Source organism: Ammospiza caudacuta, chromosome 1, assembly GCF_027887145.1.
Source record: "Ammospiza caudacuta isolate bAmmCau1 chromosome 1, bAmmCau1.pri, whole genome shotgun sequence".
Classification (NCBI taxonomy): Eukaryota; Metazoa; Chordata; class Aves; order Passeriformes; family Passerellidae; genus Ammospiza; species Ammospiza caudacuta.
In genome coordinates, this window is record NC_080593.1 from 34,226,810 (window position 1) to 34,250,907 (window position 24,098).

Sequence of the window (24,098 nt, forward strand, 5' to 3'; positions counted from 1 at the left end):
AGTCAGTATATATACTTTTATTCTCTCAACAATCAGCTTATCTGACTAGAAGAAACAGAATGCACAAAAACTGTGCTGTTATTAATAAAGAAAGAGACACTGAAGTAGGAAACACATAATTAATTCTTTGCAGAAAAGAATGCCTAGCCTTAATAAGCTTTAATTTTCATACAGATTTCTGTGCTGTCCTTTACCAAACTATGGAAATATAAAAATTCAAGTAGGTATAGCTGAGTAGTTTCGCACATATGCAACAGATTCAGTTTTAATTACTACAGGCATTCACAAATGGTTTTTTTAAACAATTACAGAACCTTCCACCTTTATGTAAGATGTTATTACCACCAACAGATGCATAGAAAAATATGGTATGAAATTCATTTATTGTAACAGAATGTTGGAAGACATCAAAACAGAACTTGTGTATACCAGTATTAAAAGTCTGATTACTCATTCTATATGTCAAAATCTGAAAATTAAGGGTTACTCATATTGCAGACTAATTGCCAGAGCCCTATATCTCTGCATTCCAGAATTATACATGTCCCACCAATATTTTGATATTTTAAAAAAATACATTTCCAGGGTACTTCTTTCAGGTTCTTTGGCCACTTTCTGCTTTTAATTGCTGAAAATTTCTATCCTACATCATGTCTTTCATCAGAATGTAGATAATTAGAACCCTAGACATCAACATTTTTTTAAGCGGATTTTTTTCCCTCATATTGATAGGACTCCAAGAACTGAATCTTTAAGATGAAAAAATAATTCATGCTATATTAAGATGAACAACACTTCAAATAGTAACTCAAACTAGCACTTCTAACTTTCTACTCATGCATGCAAGTTAAATCAGTATTTTTAAAAACACTTTTGAGGTGTAATTGCAGAAAAGGGCAAGAAAAGAGGGTTAATAAGACACCTTCGCCTCAAAGTTAACTTTCCACATGAGTTGAATTCAATTTAACAAATTTCAATTAATGTTAATCAGCAGCTTTCCTTCAAAGAAAATAATGGGGGAAAAGCATTGGGTATAACAAAGATGAGTCTTTTTATTTAAATGTACTGTCACACCAGAAAACATTATTCAGAGAGTAATTTGTCCATCTATGCCTATGTAGCTCTATCCAATTTCAAATGGAATTCTCCATCTTAAAAATAGAAAACACATAATTATTATTATCATTATCATTATTATTACTGCTCTTCTTTTTTCTTTAAGTATCCATTCTGTTTTTAAGCTTTTTCATTTTCTCAGCAAAATAATAACCCTTGGACCTTGTAGGCAGCCAAATATCAGGCCTTAACCATCTGTCAACTGGCTTAGATTCAGCAAGCATACTCCTGTAGTTTTAGTTCTAATTGTGTTTAATGCTGCACTAATTATTTCAATGGGGAATAATTTTGTACAGTCAAAGTTGACTCATTTTATAAACTGGAAGCTCCTCAGCTATAAATTGGCAGGTCTCATCCTTCATTTCTCCTAAGCGTTGCGCCAAAGGGGAATAAGTATATGGTTGCTCTGTGACCAAATGTCATGTGCTGGGCAGAAACATTGATCCTGGCTATTAATCACTCTGCAAGCCCTCCCAGTAATCAAAGGGCACAGCTGCAATGATATATGACCAGTGTCAGAGCAGAAAGCCCTTTACAAGACTGCATGCCTACCAGCTGATGGCCAGTATGTAGTACAGCATGCACACTAGCCAGCCCAAAATGCCCAGGCCAATTAATCATCACCCCTAACTGTTCATACTATCATTAAACACCTTTATTGGCTGAATTATCTGAGGATTCTTACCCCCTAATTACTTAGGTCTGGAAGCTAGGAACCTTCTCACCTGGATACAAAAAGCTGCCTATTACCTGCTCTAGACCGGCAATGCCCTTTCATTCTCTCCTCAGTAAGAGTTTGCTGACCCAGCAGTGAACCTGTGACTAGGAGAAAATTGGATGCTGTTGTGACTGATCTTGGTGTGGTTCATATCAATTTGTTGAAAGAACTAAATAATATCAGAACTGTCAAAATCATTAGGTTGGCCTTAAAAATATCAAGCTTGGATTTACACCCTCAGAATTGTGATAGCATGTAACAAATTTGATATTACTTTTTCTAAGAATCCCAGAATGTTTCACTGCAGAAAATCACAATATTTGTTAATCAAAAAAACAGGGGTTTTCTTCTCTTACGCAGGGAATGTTTTGATACTATTCTTTCCTAGCTGGTACAGAAGACTATTCACTGACCTTTCACTGACAGTAGACTTATTAAAATTCTGCCTTTGTTTCTGGTATTATAGCTACCCAAATGCATGCAAAATCGAAGAAATCTGAAATAAATATTAGTCTATGTCTAAAGAATAACCTATACTAAAAAAAAAAAAGTGAACAACAGCCCTATTCATGCAATAGAAGCTTCCTGAAGCTCTAGTACTCTGCTCTCTATATTCACCTAAAGGCTGGTCCCATTTCAGTGTGTGAAAAAGCACCATGAATTTCAGCATGTTATGAAAGGCTAGGGAACCAGTCACCCCACCCCTGCCCCAGTCTTTCTTTATTACTGAGACAGTAAACAAAAGCAAGTACATGAATTAGAATTATAGACATCCCACACACACACTATAAACCAAGCACCTAAAAATACCCCTAAAGAAAAATATAAATTTACTAAGACAAGGAAAAATATGCTTTTTTTTTCTTTACATTCTATAAATGGTATTCCAAGGTACATATTATCAATTTCTTTTTCCCTGATATGGAATGTTTTAATATGCAGATGTTCAGTCAGCTCCCAGTGAATGAAATGGTAAAGATCAGGAGTATTGAATTCCATTTGCATTATATGGAACAAGGAGACATTCAGTGAAAATGAAAGACAACAAATCTGGTACTGCTAAGTAGAAGAGAGAGAGAGACTTTAAAAAGCAATCTATCCACAGGATTTACTATTTGAGAACCAGTGTTTAGCAAAGTTGAATAAAAAATTATGGCTACGTAGTAATAGTTAAAGGTGACAGAATAAAAAATTATAAGGGATATAAATATTTTTGAAACAAAGCATAGGCAGTTCACTGGTGTGGCCTAGGAAGCAGAGCTACTTCTGGAGGTTTCTCAGGACTGTTTACAGAGTCTGAACTTCTGAAATTTTTGACAGGGATTACACCCACCTCCAGAAATTTTAGAGTATCAAAACTGAGTAATTTTCCCTGATCTGGTGCCTCTCTGTGGAAAACTGACACAAGCTACAAGAGGAGCAGGAACAGATGCTAAATATTTATTCAGATAAAAAGTTCACATGGAATTTCTAGCATAGCTCAACTTACACAAACTGCAATTAAAATACCACAAGAATAAACAAACCAGTCTCTCTTGGAGCTTGGTAGGCAGTGCTAGAAGAAAAACAAACATGAAACCTGCAGTCCTAGGTTTTATGCATGCTACTGAAACATTTTTCTTTAAGGCTGATACCAAGCAAAAACGTGAGGAAAGTTAAAGAGAGCAAAACTAAAACAAAGTGTCTTTTGCTCAGAATTATGGTGCTTTCCTGTGCATAGCAGTATAGAAGAAAAAAAAGGTAACAGCCCAAGTTCAGGCTAAGAAATGGGTTCTCATAAGAACCCAACCAATCCAGTGGCAGTCTTGAAAGGCATATTTTAAGTATTTCAACATCAGAGAAAAATGATGTTATTAGCAACTCACTAATTTTTAATAAAGAATCAGAAATGCCACCTTTCCACTTTAAAGGCAAAACCAGCCTTTCTGAGGGGCAAAATCTTCTGAAAATTTTGTAGCATTCTTCGTACAGCACCTCTTCAAGCTGAGAACTGCATATATAACAATTTGAATTTTGAAATATACTTTTCTTCCTACTTTGAAGCTTTTAAGATTAAATGACTGAGATGTTAAAAGTAGAAGTGCAATAGATTATAGACAAAATTACACTGTATAATTTCAAGGAATATGCTTTCTAAATAAATTTGTAATTCACTGATACACATAGGTTTGATTTTTGCTGGTCTGACTGCCTACTCAATTAAAAATTCCCAGTATCTCTGATAAACTGACTTTTACATGACTGAGAGACTGGTAAGTCCAACAGAAAAAGATGGTCAATTTTTTTTTTCATTTTCCTACATTCAGTGCATTACCTTAAACAAAAAAAAAAAAAAAAGGTTGCAATTATCCCCAAAACTTGATTTGCTGTTTGACCAAATAAATATTAAGTAAATATTACTGATTTTAGGAATACGTATGTAAAAAAGTATATCTTGGTATCAGTGAAATGCAAGAGTTCAATACATTAATATTTATAAAGCAGTGCATGAATGGATGTTAAATTAATTCTTTAAGTCAAAAAAAGACAGTACCCATTTGCATTTCAACAAGTGAAACTTTTCCATCCATTTGACAGAGACAAGACTATAAAAGGTCTCAAATTTCTCCAATAAAAGTGCAAATTACATCTCAATATTTCGTCAGAGATTAAAAACAGAATTTTAGATGAATTATCTGATACAAAGATGGAAGTCAGGGTGCTGCTTCAAGATCTACAGAAGTAGAGCACTTTAAGACAATTAAATGATTTCCCTGCAGGCAATGTCTTTTCAATCCAAGCTAATGACATCATTTAAGGAGGATGGTCCATTTAACTGAAAGGATCTTTTACAAGGCAGACAGACAGAAGGCAATCCCGGAATGTTTTCAAGGACTTCCCATATTTCAGAATTATAATGGCAAAATGCCTACATCAGAATCTTAAACTCAAGCATTAATCAACAAAATGAAAGACTAATTTTATAAGAAAAATGTAATAAAACTCATTTTAAGAAGTTTTCCCTTCATTATTTTTTCCCTTAAAGGAACCAATTCTCTTCTAATGGTAATTATGCTGCTTCAGAGTAATGATAATACTCAGGCAGCTCAGTTTTAGGCTGCTGTTTTTAAAGTAAAGCCAAATCACTTCACTCACTTGCAAGTTGAGTAACTTTCATAAACTTTTCCACCAGTTTATATAAGCTATCTGTGATCTTGAAGATAGAAAGCATTGTACTGTTGCCTCCAGAGTGCACTGTACTGTTTTTGGTATAGTGTATATACCAGCCTTGAAATTGCAACACCACCTTTTTCATTAGGAAAAAAGGAAAAAACTTCAAATGAGCCAGTAAGGGAAAACTCACAGTTTTAGTGTCTGTATCAGCAGTTTAATGCACTTCTGTAACTCTTGAGGAGGGGGAGATGGTGCTGGGACCTAAACCTAAATGATTTTTCTGATATTGAAAAATCAAAGCAGGGTATGCTATTTTTAAACAGTTAAAGAAACCCCAACATTTTCATATTAAAATAATATTATTAAAACTAAGACATTATACAAAACTACAAACACCTCTTGTACTTCAGAAGGCAGCATCAGTCTAAATCCAACCAAAGAGTCTTTTTACCATTTACAATAACACTCAAAGCCATGGAAGTTGTATACACATTAGGATGACATCTCTTAATAAATGATGTGGTTCTGAGGACAGGGGGGAAAAAGTTTACCTTATGTCCCCTTAATATCCATTTCAAATTGTCAAAAACTTCAGAAAGCTGGAACGTGTGAGACATAACGAAGAGATCTTACCATGTAAGCAGGAGCTAGAAAACGCAGAGCTAGTCCTGGCTCTTAACCAGACTCCTTTCGCAATCTTGGGCAAGTCACAGCTACTTTGCCTCCACTGCTCCTCTTCACAACAGAGAAACAGTGTTCACATCTTTTCTAGAAATGCTGTGAAATGCTGTTGGTTTCATTATGCTTATCTTTTAAAAAAGTCTTGTCTTTAGAAAAGGAAAAACATTTCATTTTCAGGCTTGCTGTGCCACGGATCTTTCCCTGCCGCACCCACACACTTTTTCAAAGTAATCTAAGTTGGAGGGAGGGAGGGAGAGAGAAGGGGCGGAGGGAAGGTTCCAGCATGTGTAAGACTGGGATGTCACATATGTACTGATTCCTGCATTTCAGAAAACTACACACTTTCTTCTCTGACTGCTATAGCGTGCCTTAAATTGACAGAGGAAAAGTGAGGAGAACACCATGAAAGAGTATCCTTATGGTAAACAGCAAGATGACTCTGATTATATAAATGAAATGGCTTACAAAAAACACCTTTTTTTACTGTAATAATGTTGCCTTCTTCTTTCTTCCTTTTTAAATAAAAAATCATGTCAAGTGAAAATGCCATTTCATGACACATACTAATAGGTCATTGAAAATGGAGGGAGTTCCACCAGACCAAGTCAAAATTTCCTCAGTTTGGATATGCACTTTTTAAACTCTGTCACTCAAAAAGCGAAGGAGCAACTGTAAAATTCAAGTTATTTTAGTTTAAGGACCTAAACTTTTGACACTCTACATCCTTCCCCATGTAAAGAACACGTGTCCTGAAGCGGTGAACAAGTAGCACATCAAAAGAATGCTGACTTTTAAAGCCTGAATATAGTAATATGGAAATAATAAGAAGAAAGTGGCATTGCATAAAGTAATACTGTTGTATTCCTAACCACCTGGGCATTTTCTAAGTTGTCAGTTATATTTCTAGTAAAGGAAGAAGAGATTTCTGTGGACTTCTACAGCCACAAGAATTTAATTCCACTTCCTGTTACACACCTCCTCTACAACCTAGGTCCTCCCTCCACCAGTATATTTGCACATCTGCTTCCAAACTTTTTCTCCCAGTTTTTGATCTTATCCTGATTAGGTTTTCTGAAGCATGAAATTATTCAAATTCATACATACAGCAGAGGATCCTAAAACTGCCTTGATCCAATGAAAGTAAGGTGACATATGCAAAACATTACCTCATTTACTGGCACTTAGCCAGTTTTCGTGGTTTTTTAATTCAGTTTCAGTTTGTCCATAAACTGAACTCCAAAAAGCAGCCAATCAATCATTACCAACAGAACTGTATCAAAATAAAATCTAGTCATTATAAAGATTCATTTTGATATTGTTTCCCATAAAAGTGTTTGCATCTATAACATGCTAATGCACTCTCAGATCTCCCCACATAGACTTGAAATTCTGTAAAAATAAGATAGTTGGCAAATTCTCAAAAACACCTGACAAAATGGTACTGGAGAACACCAAGCAGAAAGAGTCACTGAGACAAGTAGTAATGAACAAGACTCTTGAATCAACTTTTCATGAATTATCTATACCATTACGTGTCTTATATCACTACCAAAACTCATTTCTGTGCAAGATCTGAGGTATACTGAACAAATAAAATTACTAATTGCTGTTCTATTTGTTCTGATTTCATTAGCATTATTTTATCCAACAGTATTCATGTTAGCCTATAAAACATACTGACAAGGGAATTTGCCTCTGGATATGTAAGGGAAATACAACATGCAAGGATAACTCTGTTCAAAATATTTACAAATCACTGGTATATTACTTAGAGCAATCTTACAGATGAAGAAACTAACATGAAAAAGCCATCTGAGCTAGACAATTGACTCTCAGTCACAAAGAATTCATTAATAATTCCACAAGGACCATCAATGTAATTATCAAACCAAAAGGACAAATTATGGCCACATCTACTCAATAACAGGAACCAGAATGAGTACTTATGCTGTAACCATACTTTTCCTTATTAAAATGCTACCATATAATAGCATTGTTCTGTTTTGTTTGTTAAAAGGGAACCCAGGCAACAACCTAAACCACCCCAGTTCCGAATGAAACAATTTTTTTCTCAGTTTTAAAGTGATTTTCATTCGTTTAGCTTGTTCAGTTTCATACATATGATTTTCAGGTTTTTAAACATTTTGACTCAATGGATCTGCTTTTTGTACAATATTTCACCTTCTTGATTTCTATTTGGTAATTTTATTCATTAAAGGCTATTTTTAATTTAAGAACTGAGTCACCTTTAGTTGCAAATAGAGTGAAAAAATTCTCTACCTGACATTCCTAATCACAGAGCTTGGGAAAGGAGAAAAACAGACTAACCTAGAGATTTAATAAGGCTCAGACACTCAAGGCCCTTTCCAAAATACAACAAGCAGCTATTTGATATCAACACTATGTTATGAATCGCTGCACCTCATTATCAATCCTTGAAAAGGAAAACAAACCTCCCTCAAAATGTCTGTTTCTGAAGGACAAAGGCAATTAACAGGGGCAGGTGAAAAAAAAAAACAATGAAAATGTATTAGAGTGACAGGGGAATTTAAAGATGCCATGTGCATTAGGCTATATTTCCTAACTTAAGGCTTAAATGCAACAAGAACTGTAGATTCCTCAGATCTGTTCAAAGTTGAATTCATTCCAGGTTGAAAACATCCTGGAAGCACAACAAAGCTGGATTAATTTCTCTTCTCAACATACACATTAGTAAAGGTAGAAACCCTTGTAAACTCCATCTTAAAAAGGCAATAAAATGTTGCTAATATAAACATGGTAGTGTCTTAGTTATGGCCTTAGTGTACCCAAAAATAGACATAGCCATGCTGCCTTCAGCCTTCATACTATTCAATGTTCTGCATATATTAAAACACCCCTTTCTACCCCTCTTCAGCTATAAAAACAAAAATGAACCACAATGATTAAATAAAATATTCTTTATATGTATTACGGCTATGTTCATACACAAGTCAGTCACCCAATATCGCGATGACTGTTAATGAAACTGAAAGCCTAATTAGCAAGATGAGGGGAATAACCCCAGCATTCTGGCCCACCTCCAGTATGAATAATTGCTTCTACCTATGCAAAATCCCCCCTGTCATTTCAATTAGGTAAAATATTCCTCACATCCTGCTCTTAAATTGCTGGGTATTGTTTACAGTGCCATTGTAAGAGCTGCTGCTTTCTGCCCTGGGTACGGCTGCTTTTTTGAAAGTAATACCGTGGCAACTCCTACTTTTAGTTACTTTGTTCAAAAACCTTAGTTTTGCAAAAGGCTGGCTGCTATCAGAAAAAGAACCAATCAACGAAAAGAAAACCCCAACACTAATTTATTGTGCCTCTATTAATGACAGAAGTACAAGATCTGTGTGGAACAGAGGGAACACGTTAACAGGTAGTGAGGTATAAAAATAAGTCAGTCAGACATAAGCATCTTTGGCAATTCAGCAGCATAACAAGCAGTCATCTTATTACACTATCACAACTTTGAATGTCTCAGAAATTAGGCCAAAGCTAACACCATCAAAAATGACTGTGAAATCCTACCAGTACATTGAAACATCCTTTTAAAAACTCATATGTATATATCCGTACACACAGTAAATTTAACAAGGAAGAGAATGAATCAACTTCCAGGGCCCTTCCAGGGCCTCCAAAACTATGGCTGTATCTATACCTAGGCTTTGCTTCCTGCTCTTCCAGGAAGGGCACACCCTGAATACCTGTTCTCCAAAACAGCCACCAATTCACCCCACTGCCTTCATTTTGCCTCATCCCATAATTTCCAAAATTCTCTTAAAACCCTAAAATTTTGATGATAATTCATTTTAAAATGTTCATCTGACTAAAAATAATCATAATTGAAGGATTTAGAAGTTTTATAGGTTTTATTAATATTGATTTAAAGACGGGCATTTGGGGCTTTTTGTTGCTTCACCATATCAGAGTGTTTTCTTGCTTTCCCCTTTTGGGTCTGAACTGCCACTGAAATGGTTATTAATAAGTAAATTCCAGAATGCTTACATTAGTCCACAGTCCCTTTATTGTTCACTCCTCCTTTAAATCGCCCTATCCCTTAAAAGACACAGTTTTAATTGACTATAAAATTCACTTTGAAATGTACACACTGGTTTGAGTTATGAAAGTTAACAGATACGTTTTATTTAGGAAAATATGCAAGCAGATATCTGCAGAAATTCACATTAACACTAACTGTACTTTCTATTTCATGAAACACTTCAGTAACCACATCAATGATTTATTGTTATTTATTGTTATGGCAGTACGGAATCCTCCACAATAAAATAAAGACCAGGAGTGAAAAGAGCTGTAAAACCATAAAAAAAAAAGTTTGCTTTTTCCTTGTCCTGGCCTCCTAGGACTGTAAATCTTAGGTTTCCTTTTTCCTAAATTGTCTTCTTTCAAGGATTACCAGTGTTATAAATACCTTTGCCTTCTACTGACTAGACACATTTTCTCCTATAGACTCACTTCCTGTGGGAAACGTTACATCCAAAATTACACACACACTATTAAAATTGCAATCACTGCCACAATTTTGTTCATGTATTAAAAAAAGCACTAAGAATAGAGCAGTTTTCAGTTTATCATTATCCTCTGTAAAAGGAATATCACTCTTGCATAGGAAATAGCAGTATAGATATAAAAAATTATTTGAAAATACAGTAGAAAATAATTTCCGTTAAGTACACCGGCTGGGGAAAAAGCTGCACACACCAATGATTAAGCATAAGTGTGCATCTGTCCTTTAAATATGCATAGCAGTAATAGCTTAAATGCAGTTCAAATCATGGCCAGTCTTGCTGCATATACAAATCTGCACCAGGCAGTGCTAAATTAAAAAGCACCTCTGATAAGTTTACAAAAGACAAAGAAAAAATTGGTTGTAAACTCCTCTGCATTGCAAAGATCTCTTTTGTCTGTCAATCAACAGAAAAGTATTATTCCACCATCACAAAAGGCAAACCTTTGGAGGCAGTATAGGTCTGTGTGTTGTGCAAATGTGCAGTTGCTAAGAAGCAAATATGCTTCTCCTCTAATCAAATAGCCCAGCTCAGCAATGCTGCTGGCTTGGGGCAAGAAGCAAATTCCACCAGCCACAAACTTAGAAACAGTCTTGAATTATTTGTTGCTGACCGCTGGCTGAACCCTGTCCTGATGAGCACCATCACCATTAGCCACTTCTCAGTGTATTCCATCAACCAATGGCAATAGCAGCATGCTACAGCTCAGGCTGCAAGGAATTGATCAAACAGGGTAATGAGACTATTTCTTCATGGAGGTTATTTTAAATGAATATAAATATTTTCTTTCTACATAATTTGCCACAAAAGGTCACTGAACTCCCTGCGATTCTAAAGAAAAATGCTGTGGTATCCCCTTTATATATTTGAGTTAGGATATAGCCAACAAACAATTCTGGGCATTTTTGATGATCGTGTAAATCTTAATGAGGTGGCATCCCAGACAATTGATTAGCAGCAACGTTCTATCTTCACATTTACGTGCGAACAAAAAGAAGATTTGATGCTATTTTAGAAAATCATGATATACCCATGCCCTTAAAATCTTTCATGAGAGAATATATTCTGTGAGACTAGACTTACACTTTTGCTATTAACAATAGATCATGTATATTTTGCCATACTTGCCATACTTTGATATTATAGCCCTTTCTATAGATTCTTTCAACTGAACTCATATGTTAAAAATACCCACTTTGTGTGTGAGTCAAGTTACTGATGAGACCTGCATTCACACACCCTGTCTGTCATGGCTGTTTTCTTTAAAAGGCTACTATAAAGAGACACCAGGAGATACTTGAAATTTAATTCAAAGCAACTGCTACAAAAATCCCATCAAGGCCCTCCTTGTTCTACACAAGATTTTTAATCCTATCATTTCCAGTACTGGACAATTTCTCCAATGCTGGGAAAACAAGTAAATATTGATTTAAATACCAGTCTAATAGCATTTTATTAATAAAGGCATTACACAAAGATAGTACTGAGAGTATGATAAAGAAATAGTGCTTATTATTTTCTACTTTTAGGGATAATAATGTAAAAATATTCCAATAGGCCAACTAAATACAATGGTTCATGTTTGAGAATTTCCAATGTTACCTTGAATAACTTTAAGTAAATACTTTCAACACAGACGAAAATTTATATTTACACTCAGGAATGAGTATAATTCATTTATCTGAGACACAGCACTTGAAAATGCAGGTTGAAATATAAATTAAAATATATATATACATGATTTAAATTAGTTCATCTTGCCCTGATTAATAGGAGTTCACTTACCTAACAAGAGAACAGGCTTCGTGTTTTTTTTATTCACATGCAATATTCAAGGGTTGGGGTTTTTTTTAACAACATAAAATAAAAATGTGTAATCTGAAATTCTGTTCCTCTTATGTGGTTGGAATCCTCAGCTTCTCGGGCTTTTTTCTCCTCTAACTGAATATCTCTGACCAGTATAGGAAATAATTAAAAAAAAAAAGTAGTAAGAGTATTAATAATAATTACAAAAATAGTTTAAATCAGCGGGCTTTTCCTTCAACTTCCCACCCCATTAAAATACTATTTCCAGAACATTCCTTTCTAACACTTTATCAATACCATCATTATACATTGTATGGCAGTGAAGTGCATCTAAGGCTGGAATAGAATAAAGAAACTCAGATGTGTTTTTTCTATTAAGCCACCTATTTTCCATTTTTAAATCTTTTTTTTTTTAAGAAAAGTTCACAGCAAAAATAAAACTGTAGTCCTGCGAGAAAAAAAAAAAAGAGAGAGCTTTGTTGGCTATTTATTCAAAAACATAAAGCTTGTTATATCTGTAATGCAGACCATACAAATTCTTATCGTTCATTTATAATGTCTTTGAAAAGTCAGTTTCCAAAAATAAAAAGAAAATAATTCTACATTAATGTTGAAGATTTTTAAAAATCTGTGTGAGGACATGAAGCTAGGACTATTAAAAACATACAAAATCCGGAGAAGCTATTTTCAACACAGATGAAAGAAGCCAATTTTTACATAAATCCTACTTTTTCCTCATAGCAATCTTAATATGTTAAGTCCTAAATTCCATTTAAAAATAAAATAAAAAGTGGTCCCTTACAATACCAATAAAAAACAACATTCATTTGGGGGGCAGAAAAAATCAGCACCCACTCGCAAAAGATGTCTCATCAACTGACTAACATTTGACAAAAATCAGTGGAAACAGCAAAGAAGCCAATACAACTTCCAGTGCCAAGGAGCCAGATGGCACTGCTGGAAAAATTATATCTACAGACTGGCAGCTTGATCCCATGATTATTGCCCAAGGGAGGAGGAAGAGGAAAACAAGAGGTATTTCAGTGTGATGGAGTAAATCAATTATCACCAGCTCACTACAGCATTTTCACATTATTTTTATACCACATTCTAAATATCGCTCAAGTGAATGAGAGCACTGGAAGATTACAGCAATCTAAGGCAGAAGAAAGGTGTGCCATACATTAAAAAAGCAATATATACTTAAATGTACCTCCGTCAATTGCACTACACAGTCCATAATTCCAAATGAAATTTGCAGATACATTGTCGTTAACAAGTAAAACCAAAGTTTTTGTCTTGTGGTTTTACTTTTGACGTGAAATTCCAAATTTTATCTACAAAGATTACAGGCAAGAAGATCTCTGCACTTTTCAATATGACTACATTCTTTTGTGTATTTTCAACTCTTAACATGCAGTTATTTTACACATACAAGTACCAAGTAGCCATTTTGCTAAAATATTTCAAAAAACTTTTATCAAACAAGTTTGGGGAAGTCTCACCAATTATTTTTCTGATAAAACACAGTATTAAAGATAACTTATGAAGAAGCTGTAAGAGAAAAATCATCCACTCCTACTAGAAGGAAAGCAGTTCTAGAAAACTGAAAGTTTTTCCCCCACTATCTTCATATGAATAATATTCAAATTACTAAACATAAAATAGACAGAATTATAAGAATAATGTCCTGTGAAAACAGGCAAGGTTAATTTTTTTTTAATTGGAAGTCAATGACAACACTTGCATTAACTTCTTTTCCAAGAAACTACTAATAAGACCCATCCTTGTACCCATCCTTGCAAAAGAATACATTCTATTAACCTACCAAAAAGACTTGGACCACCTTCACTTCACCTGCCCCCAACCCATTTTCATTTTTATTGCACAGCCATGTACATGGTCTAAATATCCTTCCGCTCCCATTCATATTATTTCAACACTAATCCTCTCTTACCTCTTACCTCTTCACTGCAGAGCAGTGATGCACAAGTGCAGATATATGAAGGACATCATAAACTAATTGCACCTTTGAATACATATTGTGGGTATTTATACATCATCCAGGTCCAAGCTGCGAATGCCCCATCTCTGGAGTGTTTAAGGCCAGGTTGAATGGGGCTTTAAGAACCTGGTCTAATGGAAGGTGTCTGTGCCCATGGCAGGGGAGTTGGAACTAGATGATCTTTAAGGTCCCTTTCATCCTAAACCATTCTATGATTCTATGATGCAGAGAAATATAAAATTTGACTGTTGAGTAACAAGCAAAAATTGTTTTATACGAAGGACAGGATACCCCTGAAAAGGTATTATCAGGCTCTGATGTACCCTGCATTAAGGAATGTGTATTCAGGTAGGCAGAGTAAATACAGAGAAGACAGGAAAATCTTGTTTAGCGCAGAAGAGGTTGTCCCCCATTATGCAGAGTAGGTTCATTCATAATTCCCTGCCCAAAAGGGGCTCAAAACCCTTTCTGACTACCAGCTCAGAGAAGACAAGACCAAGATACTCCTAGGATATAACCCATCATTACAGTGATAGTTAGTGATGAATAGGCTGTGGCTAATATTAGTTAAGAAATTGGAGTAGTAATTTTAGTTTGGAGAAAATATGACATTCAGCAGTTCTAGTCTGCTACTCTACTCTTAAATCTTACTACTGTACATAATCCAAGTAAATATCTATAAAAATTACTAGGAAAGTATCATACTAATACTGCTGAGTGACAGATATCCAAAGAAGTATGGTTCCAGCTGAAAATTTTTAAGCAGCAAACAATTATCTGCAAAATCTTCTTGAGAAGGACAGTAATGAACTTGTCCATTCAGTGGATACCATAAAGACTGAATCTACTGCGTGGGAGTTTTTTTGCAAAACCATTCAATAAACTTTTTCATGACACAATTTTTACTTTTCCACTCAAATTTAATCTCAAAATTCACAAATATTAATCCACTGCAAGCTTGCTTTTTTTTAAAGGAAGCAAACACAAATTCACTAAAATTAATGCCTGGACTGCATGATGCCTGATGGAAAATAGGCCTGGTTTGCTCTTGCTTAAGATCTACAGATTCACTTAGCGCCTCTACAGAAAGTACTAATCAATTAATACACAAAAACAAGAACATGGGGAAAATCTTCTTCTGTTCATTAGGATTTATACACACTTCATGCATGCAATAAATTAAATATGGGCACAAATTCTTAATCACCAATTCAGAGAAAGAAATGCCAATCTTAGCTTGTACTCACACTGCAAGGTTATACTTTTTTTTTCCCCAGTAGATTCCTATATCCAGGGGCTTCTAAAGCCTCATCCTTGAGACAAAATATTAATTGTCACACAGACCATTGCTTTAAATAGTTCTGATTTAATCTAAAACAAACAAAACACTGTGGTTCTGTAAAGCTTTTTCTCCCCAGGATGTTTGTGAGCACTACATAGCATATGCTGAAGGCAGACCCATTTTTCTGTGGTACATGGTAGATCTCAGGAAGGAAAAGATGCCTCTTGCCCTGAATGCCAATCTGTCAGCAGCATCAATCTGTTGGACTCCTCTGGTACCTACCTCAAGGTGCCACTGGAGCAGCATGAAGCTGTGCTATCATCTGTGAGTGATGCATCTTTCTGATTCTAGGAGGAAAGGAGTAGGGAGCAGAACGGAAGCTGCCTTACCATTACTGCTAGGCAGGAAGAAAGAGGAATTACAGGGAAATCAGAAGGCAGAAATTCACTCGGTCAAGATAAAGCACCAATAAGGTCCTAAAATCATAATTAACTGCCTCCAAAACTTACTTGAAAAGCTTATTGCATATCCAAGAGGCAGAAGGAAAATCTCTCCTCTTCCTTTTGATGTCAGATATTTGTGATGTATAAGAACCAAACTAGAAGAACATTAGGCCAACAAGCAATATAACATAAATAGAAAAATCTATTCACTTCAACTTTCTGGGCTTTTTTTTAACCACAATATTGTTATATATCTTGAATAAAATTATGATCTAATATAAAAAAGAAATGGATTAAGCAGGTCATTATTTAGTTTTTTTTGTTGATATTGTCTTATGTAGCGGTGGAGTATATATGGCTGTTTTGTTAGTGTTCAGTCACTGAAGCAACATAGATGAAATAAAATGAGCAACAAACCATGTCATCTCTCCCATGGGAGAAAGGTAAATGTTAAAAGAACACAGGGGTTTATTGTTTGATGGGAAGTTTTTCATCATGATAATTAGAAGTTCAAACATTTTAGTATCATCAATTTGTACACACTGTTAACCTACACAATGCCATTCTTAACTTTATTGTTGACTTTACTATGGCCAAAATTTCACTTAAAACTTCTGCTTCCTATCAGAAATTATTCCCTTATGATCTGTACAAATGGTTTAAATCAAATTTAATTAAATTAGCTTTGCATATTTCACACACACTTTTTTTTAAATGTCTTGCTTCTCCAAGTCATTGCTGTTATATGCACTGGTATGGGTCCTACAAACAAACAAGCAAGCAACCAAGCAGTTCAGCTGTTTGTTCTTTTCATAAGGTTTCAAAAGCAGCTACATGTAGAAAGTTATAAAGTTTCTATTCAGTCGTCAAAAATTTTCATTACATTCATTACAGAGGGAAAAAAAATATACTACTATCATGTCTTTTATGGACAAAATACAGTCAAATATCAACAAACTGACGGAGTTTAGGGTATGCATTCTCTCCTAGCAAGCAGAGCGCAGCACTGGGACAAACTGTCCAAGGAACAGTGCAATTGCATGAGTAGAGATTTTTAGGAAATATGAGACAGGAGCCCACCAAGAAACATCTCAGGCTGACTGTGGGTGACACATTGATTTCACTCTTAAGGTCTCTCCTATTAAACAAGCAGTTGATCTTCTCTACAGCTTTTCACAAAGTTGGCACTCTCTTCTCATGTGTTAAACAGAGAAGAGGGAATTGTATCTGGGAATTTAAATGCATATGGCTGGTCCCACATGTACCAATATCCTTAAAAAACAGAATTTAAAAACAAAAGCTTCATATTTTAAGTTCCTCTTTGCTTTGTTTTACTTTTCACTGTGTTCCATCAGTTTGTAAAAAAGATTGTACTCTGGATGACAACTAAACTGTCCATAAGTGACTCAGCCTAAATTTGTAGTGATATATTGTTCCTCTCACAACCTCAGCACACCACATCAGGAATTTTAGACTTCAATCTTCCTGCTTAAGACTGCGCTGCTAATTAAAATTTATTATGTTGAAAGCAACATTTTTGATCATCATATTACCCTTCTCAGCCAGAAATGCAGAATCATAATCCCTTTCAAAATTCTGAGAAGAACTAGCATCCCCTCAAAATAAAGTTAGCATGCCAAAGTCCAGTCTTCACACATTTTCCACATGATGGGCTACTGCCCTCCTGCCAGTGCTTAGTAAGAGCATAAAGTAGAAGCCACCTTTTCTCTCTGAAGTTCAGCTGTCCAAGTAAACCTAGATCATACTTCCCCTCAATATGACCTTTTTTATTCAATCTTTAATATTAAAAGAGATATAAGGAATAATAAAGTACCTGATTTTCTGCCTTCAATGAGATCTACCTATGAGAAAACCAAGACAAGAAGTTTCTCATTCCTTTGAATGGCTGTCACGCACTTAAGTTTGTATCTCTCTCTCCAATACTCAAAGTAAATAACTAACCTCCGACAATAACTCACTTAAATTTCCAATGCTGTCATCCCCAGACAACCAAACATCCTCTCCATGTACATTATTATGTTACTAAAAAGTGGTATACCAACACAAGACTGGAGGGATAAGAAGGGCAAAAGGAGAAAGGATAGAAATTCCTAGTTGTATTTTCCATTCTCCAACCTTTGATACCTTAGTTGCTAGCAGGAACAGTTTTTGCTTTAATATAGTGCCTCAAAAATAAACTCAGCACGAATGTAGTTGCAGGAAGTGGGAAAACACTTGTGTGTATGCACAAAATAAAACCTTCCACTGAACTCTACCAGCCTTCTTCAGTGACAGTATTCAAATGACTAGGCCTAACAAATAGGAAAAATAGGGGGGGGGGGGGGGGAGCTTAATCAGTATTTGTATTTGAGACTTAACATGTAAAAAGGAACAGCATGCAAAATTCAGTCACACAATTTTTCATTCTCACTTGATCAACCAAACTGCAAAACGTGATGCTCATATTAAGTAAATACTATATATCACGTAAAATAGTTTACTCCAGCCTGCAAAGACTTTATAGAAGTTTTCCAAAGAAACTACATGAAAACAAAGTGCTGATGCCTGTTGCTTCATCCAAAAATTATAGCAAGAAAATCATGTTGCAGGAGCAATAAATTTTGCTCGTTTTCAAGACTGCACTTTGATGACAGTTAAAGCACAATTCTTTCATTTACTCTTTTTCCTCAAAGCTCTCCAAGTGACCAGTTTTGCTTGCTCCAGACCTACCTTCCTCCACTTTAACTATGGGGAAATTTATTAAGAGATTCTCAGACTGTTTAAAAATTTTCTACTAAAAAGCATATTTTATTCATAAGCTATAGCCAGATGTGATAATCTGAAGAACATACAAGTCCCCAGACACATTTTTAGTATTTCTTTCATCCTTACCTTCTCAAGGCAACATTTCTAGACCTTCCATAGAAATGGTGATGATCTAAATTATTTCATCACACCATTCACTGTGATTTTTAGATCCAGTAATTATCCAATTACACACTCCCTGCAGAGCCAAAGTGACATGTCCTCCTCAGAGGTCCAGTTACAAAGTCAAAGTTTGGTCCTTTAATATTAGTGATATTTCTTACTATAAAATCAGGTTACCATAGCATAAACCAAAAAAAGAAAAAAATCCCTATATATTATAAAAGAAGATTACAGTGTTATTAAACAGGAAAGTTTAAGCCTACCATTGAACCTGCATTTAATAACTAGGAAACTTGAAAATTAAATGAAAAACAGTAACTTTTTTCCCATTTACTTCTCAACCAAAAGTAAGTTTGTTTCCAACTTGAAAGAAAATCTTGGTATTTCAATTTTAAAGTATTTTGGTGTGCTTTGGTTTTTAACTAATCAAGACATATGTATTTCCCAGTGCATATATTCTTCAATACGCAGATGGAAGGGGAGTAAGAAATTACAAGACATAACATTGTTATACAATGTACTATACAAAAACCTGTCATTTAAGTTGCAAGAAACCTAGTCATCAATAAGTGAAAAAATACCTCGCTCAAAAATCAATTATGTTGAGTCTTTTGTATAGAGAAGTAGTACACCTTTCAGGCAACTGGTATTAATGAGCAGACATGGCTATAGAATCTCCATCTGTTTTTCTGACAAAGCTGTGACTACTCCAGTCTCTCATTGAAATTCCATTAATCTGGTGCACCAAGGACCAATGCGAAAATCAAAACTCCATCTAACCCTTTATCAGCTCACAATAACCTACAAGTGAACTCTGCCTGTTAGCATACAGCAAGTTATGATTTTGCTATCAATCAGGCTGTTAGCCAATAAAAAAAAAAATCAAGTTAAGACCAGAGTGCCTGGCTGCGCTGTTTTGTTTGGTCTGTCTTGTTTTTCAGTTTGTTATTTTGTTGGGGGGTTTTGTTGTGTTTTATCCCTCTTCCAATTTCTGTAGGGTGTCTGGACATGTAAGCCCATGCATCATTCTCTTTCATTGTGATTTAATTGCTGCCAGCAATCAAGTCAAAGCATCACTGAAGTGTGCTTGAATTTCATTAGATGATATAACTTATGCTACTTTCCTACAGTACCTAATAAACCATAAAGAAACCAAAACACATATGGCTTGAGGGAATAACTGGAAAATTAGGTGGCCATTTGGGAACTGAGTGAACTTTTGAACCAGAGGAACAGAGAAAAAGAAATATTAAAAGGAAAGACAGACTTAGAATGCACACAGAGACGTGGGGGTTTGACCTTTTCAGTACCTAGAAAATTACATTAGCATTATGAAAAATACATATCATGTTTAGAGTTTATAATCCATCAAAGTTTAGATACTTTGTTAGTGCCTACCATAAGGTAAAAGTCAAAAGGACAACATAACAATCAGATTTGACAAAAGGCCTTTAGGTGACCTGTGCTAATTTAGTTATCTCATACTTATTGTTAAATGGATTATCCCTCTTGTAATTAATACACCATTAGACAAAGGTCACACAAAAACTCCAGGATTTTACAATGACTGTAACATACACATAATACACTAATTCTTTATCTGTTACCAAGCGTGTGCCCTCACAAATTATGTTTTGACAGTAATGCCGCAAAGTCAAATTGCGACACTTTGGCAAGTCATACAAACCTTGCAGCCTAACTCAAGTATATAAAGAGAAATGCCTTGGGGCTTTTTAGCAGAAAATATATGTAGAAGGTTTTACATAAAAATAGAAAAGGACTCAAACATAAATAAAAACCATCTCAATTTGGTTACCTACAGATAGAGCCCTCTGTTAACGCTGAGAGCCTTGATCCTACACAAATCAGGTTTTAGATCTGTACAGAGCCCTGCTGAATTAAACTGGTAATTATACAAAATCAACATCTACAGACCATCTTACAGACCCAGTTCCTTGAGTAGGATTTAAATATGGAACATTAACAGACCGCTAAAAAACTAAAATACAGTATTAAGCTTCAAGAAACCCATTTATGCCTATTAGAACTGAAACAAATGGCACCTCTGGGGATCAATCCACCTCTTATAAGATTTTCCCAACATATATTTTCATACACAGGCTAGGTGGCTAGACTGGAATGATGGATTATATATATTAAAATCAAAACGGTCTTAGAATGACACATTAGACATTCAAAGAGAAAAAGAGGAACACTGTATACTCCAATAAATTAAGTATTTAGAGATCAGAATTTATCACTTTTTCTCAAATTTTCTTCGTGTTACACTCCCACTAGGTAATTAAAGAGGATTTATCATAAAATACAGAAAGACCAGCAAGGTAAAATCACCTCAAATATAAAAGAATCATACCGTCTATATTTCTACCTAAACTGGTATGAATTAGTCAAGATATTGTTGAGCAGCTATTATACGTCCTCTCATAACTTCCAAAACAGGCTAAAAATTAATCATCCATCTGTACAAATTCATACAGTATTTCACATACTCTTGCATCAGCATTCTCCAGCCGTTCATTATTTAGGTTATGAACGTTATCACTTTTCTTTTGATTAACTGTTTTGAAACAATTCTATAATCATACCTCCTATTAAATAGTCATATAATTTTGTCACATATCCTTTATGCAATCAGCACCATGTTATTAAGTTATAATTAGAAATAATGATAAGATTATGTTTGTAAGCAAAAATAAATACACACAAAGTTGCATTCATCTGTAGTTTTGAAAATTAGCTTGTGTTTTCTAAAAGCCATACTCAATTTGACTGATAATTACATTTCAACCAGAGAGCAAAAAGGCCTAGTTTTACTTTTTTAGTAGAAGGTCAGATTGCCAACATGCAATAAGCTCAATATTAAAAAAAAAAAAAGTGTGATTATTATTGTTATACATTTTACAGAGTTCTGGACATAAAAAAATGCATTATTCTGAATCAGTGGTTAGAAGGTTTATCACTTATGCATGTACTTGACTTATCCCTGTTCTGCAATAGACATAATTTTATACCTCATAAAAGCAATTTATGTTTCCAACGGGAATAATCTGGATAATATAAAATGTGGAGTGCTACATTGCAGGAAGCATATTTTCATTCAGCAATTGTATTTCTAGATGGAGCTGCACAGTTTGATCATCATATCATGTCAGAAAACATCATTCACTAGTAAGTCTATCTAACTTCCAGTGCCACAAATTAATATACATCATTAATTTATTTGTACATATATTTAATTTACTGCCATATATTATCCATAGAAGATGTTTATATTATGTATACAATAAACTAATCTCAAAAATATGGACACTATGCTAAAGCAAGCTTGTTAACTGTTGAAATATTCAATTGTTCATGTCTTCAGAACAGTCGCATTTAGCATTGAACTTAATGAATACAAAATAAAACAACACGGAAAACAGCTATGAAGTGTGGACTTTTCCTAAATGCAAACCCAAACTTAAAATTTATATAACAAAAACATTGTACAAAACACTGTCTTAATGGAAGGAAACACTGTAGGAATAATTAATTTAATATTTTATGAACCTATTCTGCATGGAGTTTGCAGAAAAATATCAATCACATAAACTGTTTCATTATTTATTAGATAAATAATACATTAAGCCATTAAGTAGCAAAATAAAATTAAGCAAGAATCTGATAATGTTGAATTAACAAACAATTTGTTACTACAAATATTCACATTGGTTTAGCCACTGATCTATCTTTAAAAACATATGTATCTACAGAAGATGCTTTGTTATCAAAATACGTGAGCTGAGAAACACTGTGTAAATTTGAGACAGCTTCACTATGCTCTAGGACCACTAGAGAGAGCTCTTCAGTTCCTTTAAAGGTTCTTGTAAAGGTAAGAAAAGCATTCAGCTGCGCTGCTTATCTGTTTATCTGTTTTCCAGCGCTAACATTCGCATCACAAGGATTTGATTACATCAGCTCATAGCAAACTGGCAAATCTAGTACTTTGAAAGGTAAACAGTGTCACATACCATCAGAAGGGGCTTCATCCTCTTTATCATATCGGTCAGATGCTATTGAGATGCTATCAGGAGGCGAAGAAAGAGAGTTCTCTGACTCTTCCTCATCTTCCAGCTCTGTAAAAGTCAATACACATTGCTAGTGAAACAGCTTATCACACAAACACACAGAATAAAAGTATTTCCAATAGCCAGGAGGATATTAATTCCTATCTGGAACTGAAAAAGTCCTATTTCTCATGGACACTGGCAGGCTCCAGCGCAGCTGTGAGCGATGCCATTCTAGGGTTACCTTCTGACCCGATGTGTAAACGCTGCTGGAGCAGTTTCCCTAAACGCTGTCATATAATGAACCTGCTCCCAGCACGGCACAGCTGGCAGCTTCTCACGATGGGGGAAAGAAACACCACAGCAAAGAGGCAGGAAAGGGAAAACAGTGGCAGAAGGAATAAAGGAGAGCACCAGGCTCCAAAGTTCTGCCTGTCCTAGTGCAGGATGGAGCTGCAGCAACTTCCCTCCCAGGAAATGCCTAACCACTGTTGGCAGCAGTGACCTCTGCCCACTTTTACTTTTCTTCACTGTAATTAGGCACTGCCTTGCAAAACTCTGTGTGTGTTCCTCCCATGAAACCAGAAGTGGAATAGCCTCCTGGCAGCACCTGGTATCACCTGTGGCTTAATGCAGCATTCTGTAAATGAATTTCTTGCCCAACTGAGAGCCTTGCTACAATAGATACAAAATCTACAAAATCAGTTAATCTGATGCACTTTGATCAGTGTCATGCATAAGCGAGAAGGTCTAGGAAGGATACAGTGAAATCAATATTAGTTGAGGCTTTCACCTAATTAGGCAAAATCTAACTTCTTCCTGAAACTCAGCATATTTCCTCAGATATGCTTAACACATCTAGGCAATGAAGAGGGGGGAAAATAACAAACTACATTGCTCCTAAAAAAAAAAAAAAAAAAAAACCAAAAAACTTTGTTAAGGAGAAAAACCTAAATATGACAAAAATAATCAGACCAGAATCCTAAAGTTGATGCTCCAATAGATTAAATAGCCCTCAAATTTCTTGAAAATCATGTAAAACTAAATTGTTCAAGCATTGCCTTTTGCTGTATACAAACACAAAAGGCTTTCCAGAGACATCCAAATATCCTTCTCTATTTATGTATTCCCTTTTGGAGCACTGGATCAGAAAACTAATTTATAAGAATCCAAAATAAACCCATGCATAGTGAAAATATTCTTCTTCACAGGTGCAGAAATTGCATTCCTCAGTAGGACTGCCTAACCATGGCTGAGTTTTACCCCTTCCCATTTAATAATGGAAATATAAAGAAAAGTCAGAGACTATGACAGAAAGCTCCATGACTGTTTGTAAAAAGCAGCAAGTT

General features: G+C 35.0%; 1 protein-coding gene across 2 annotated transcripts in view; it reads right to left on the reverse strand.

The window, feature by feature from the left end:
• SKAP2 (src kinase associated phosphoprotein 2) overlaps positions 1–24,098 on the reverse strand; it is a 121,717-nt gene that overhangs the window by 75,904 nt on the left and 21,715 nt on the right. For both annotated transcript variants that reach the window (XM_058803646.1, XM_058803638.1), the window contains exon 4: positions 22,714–22,818. In XM_058803646.1, the coding sequence (XP_058659629.1) occupies positions 22,714–22,818 (105 nt within the window). The remainder of the gene's footprint in view (positions 1–22,713; positions 22,819–24,098) is intronic.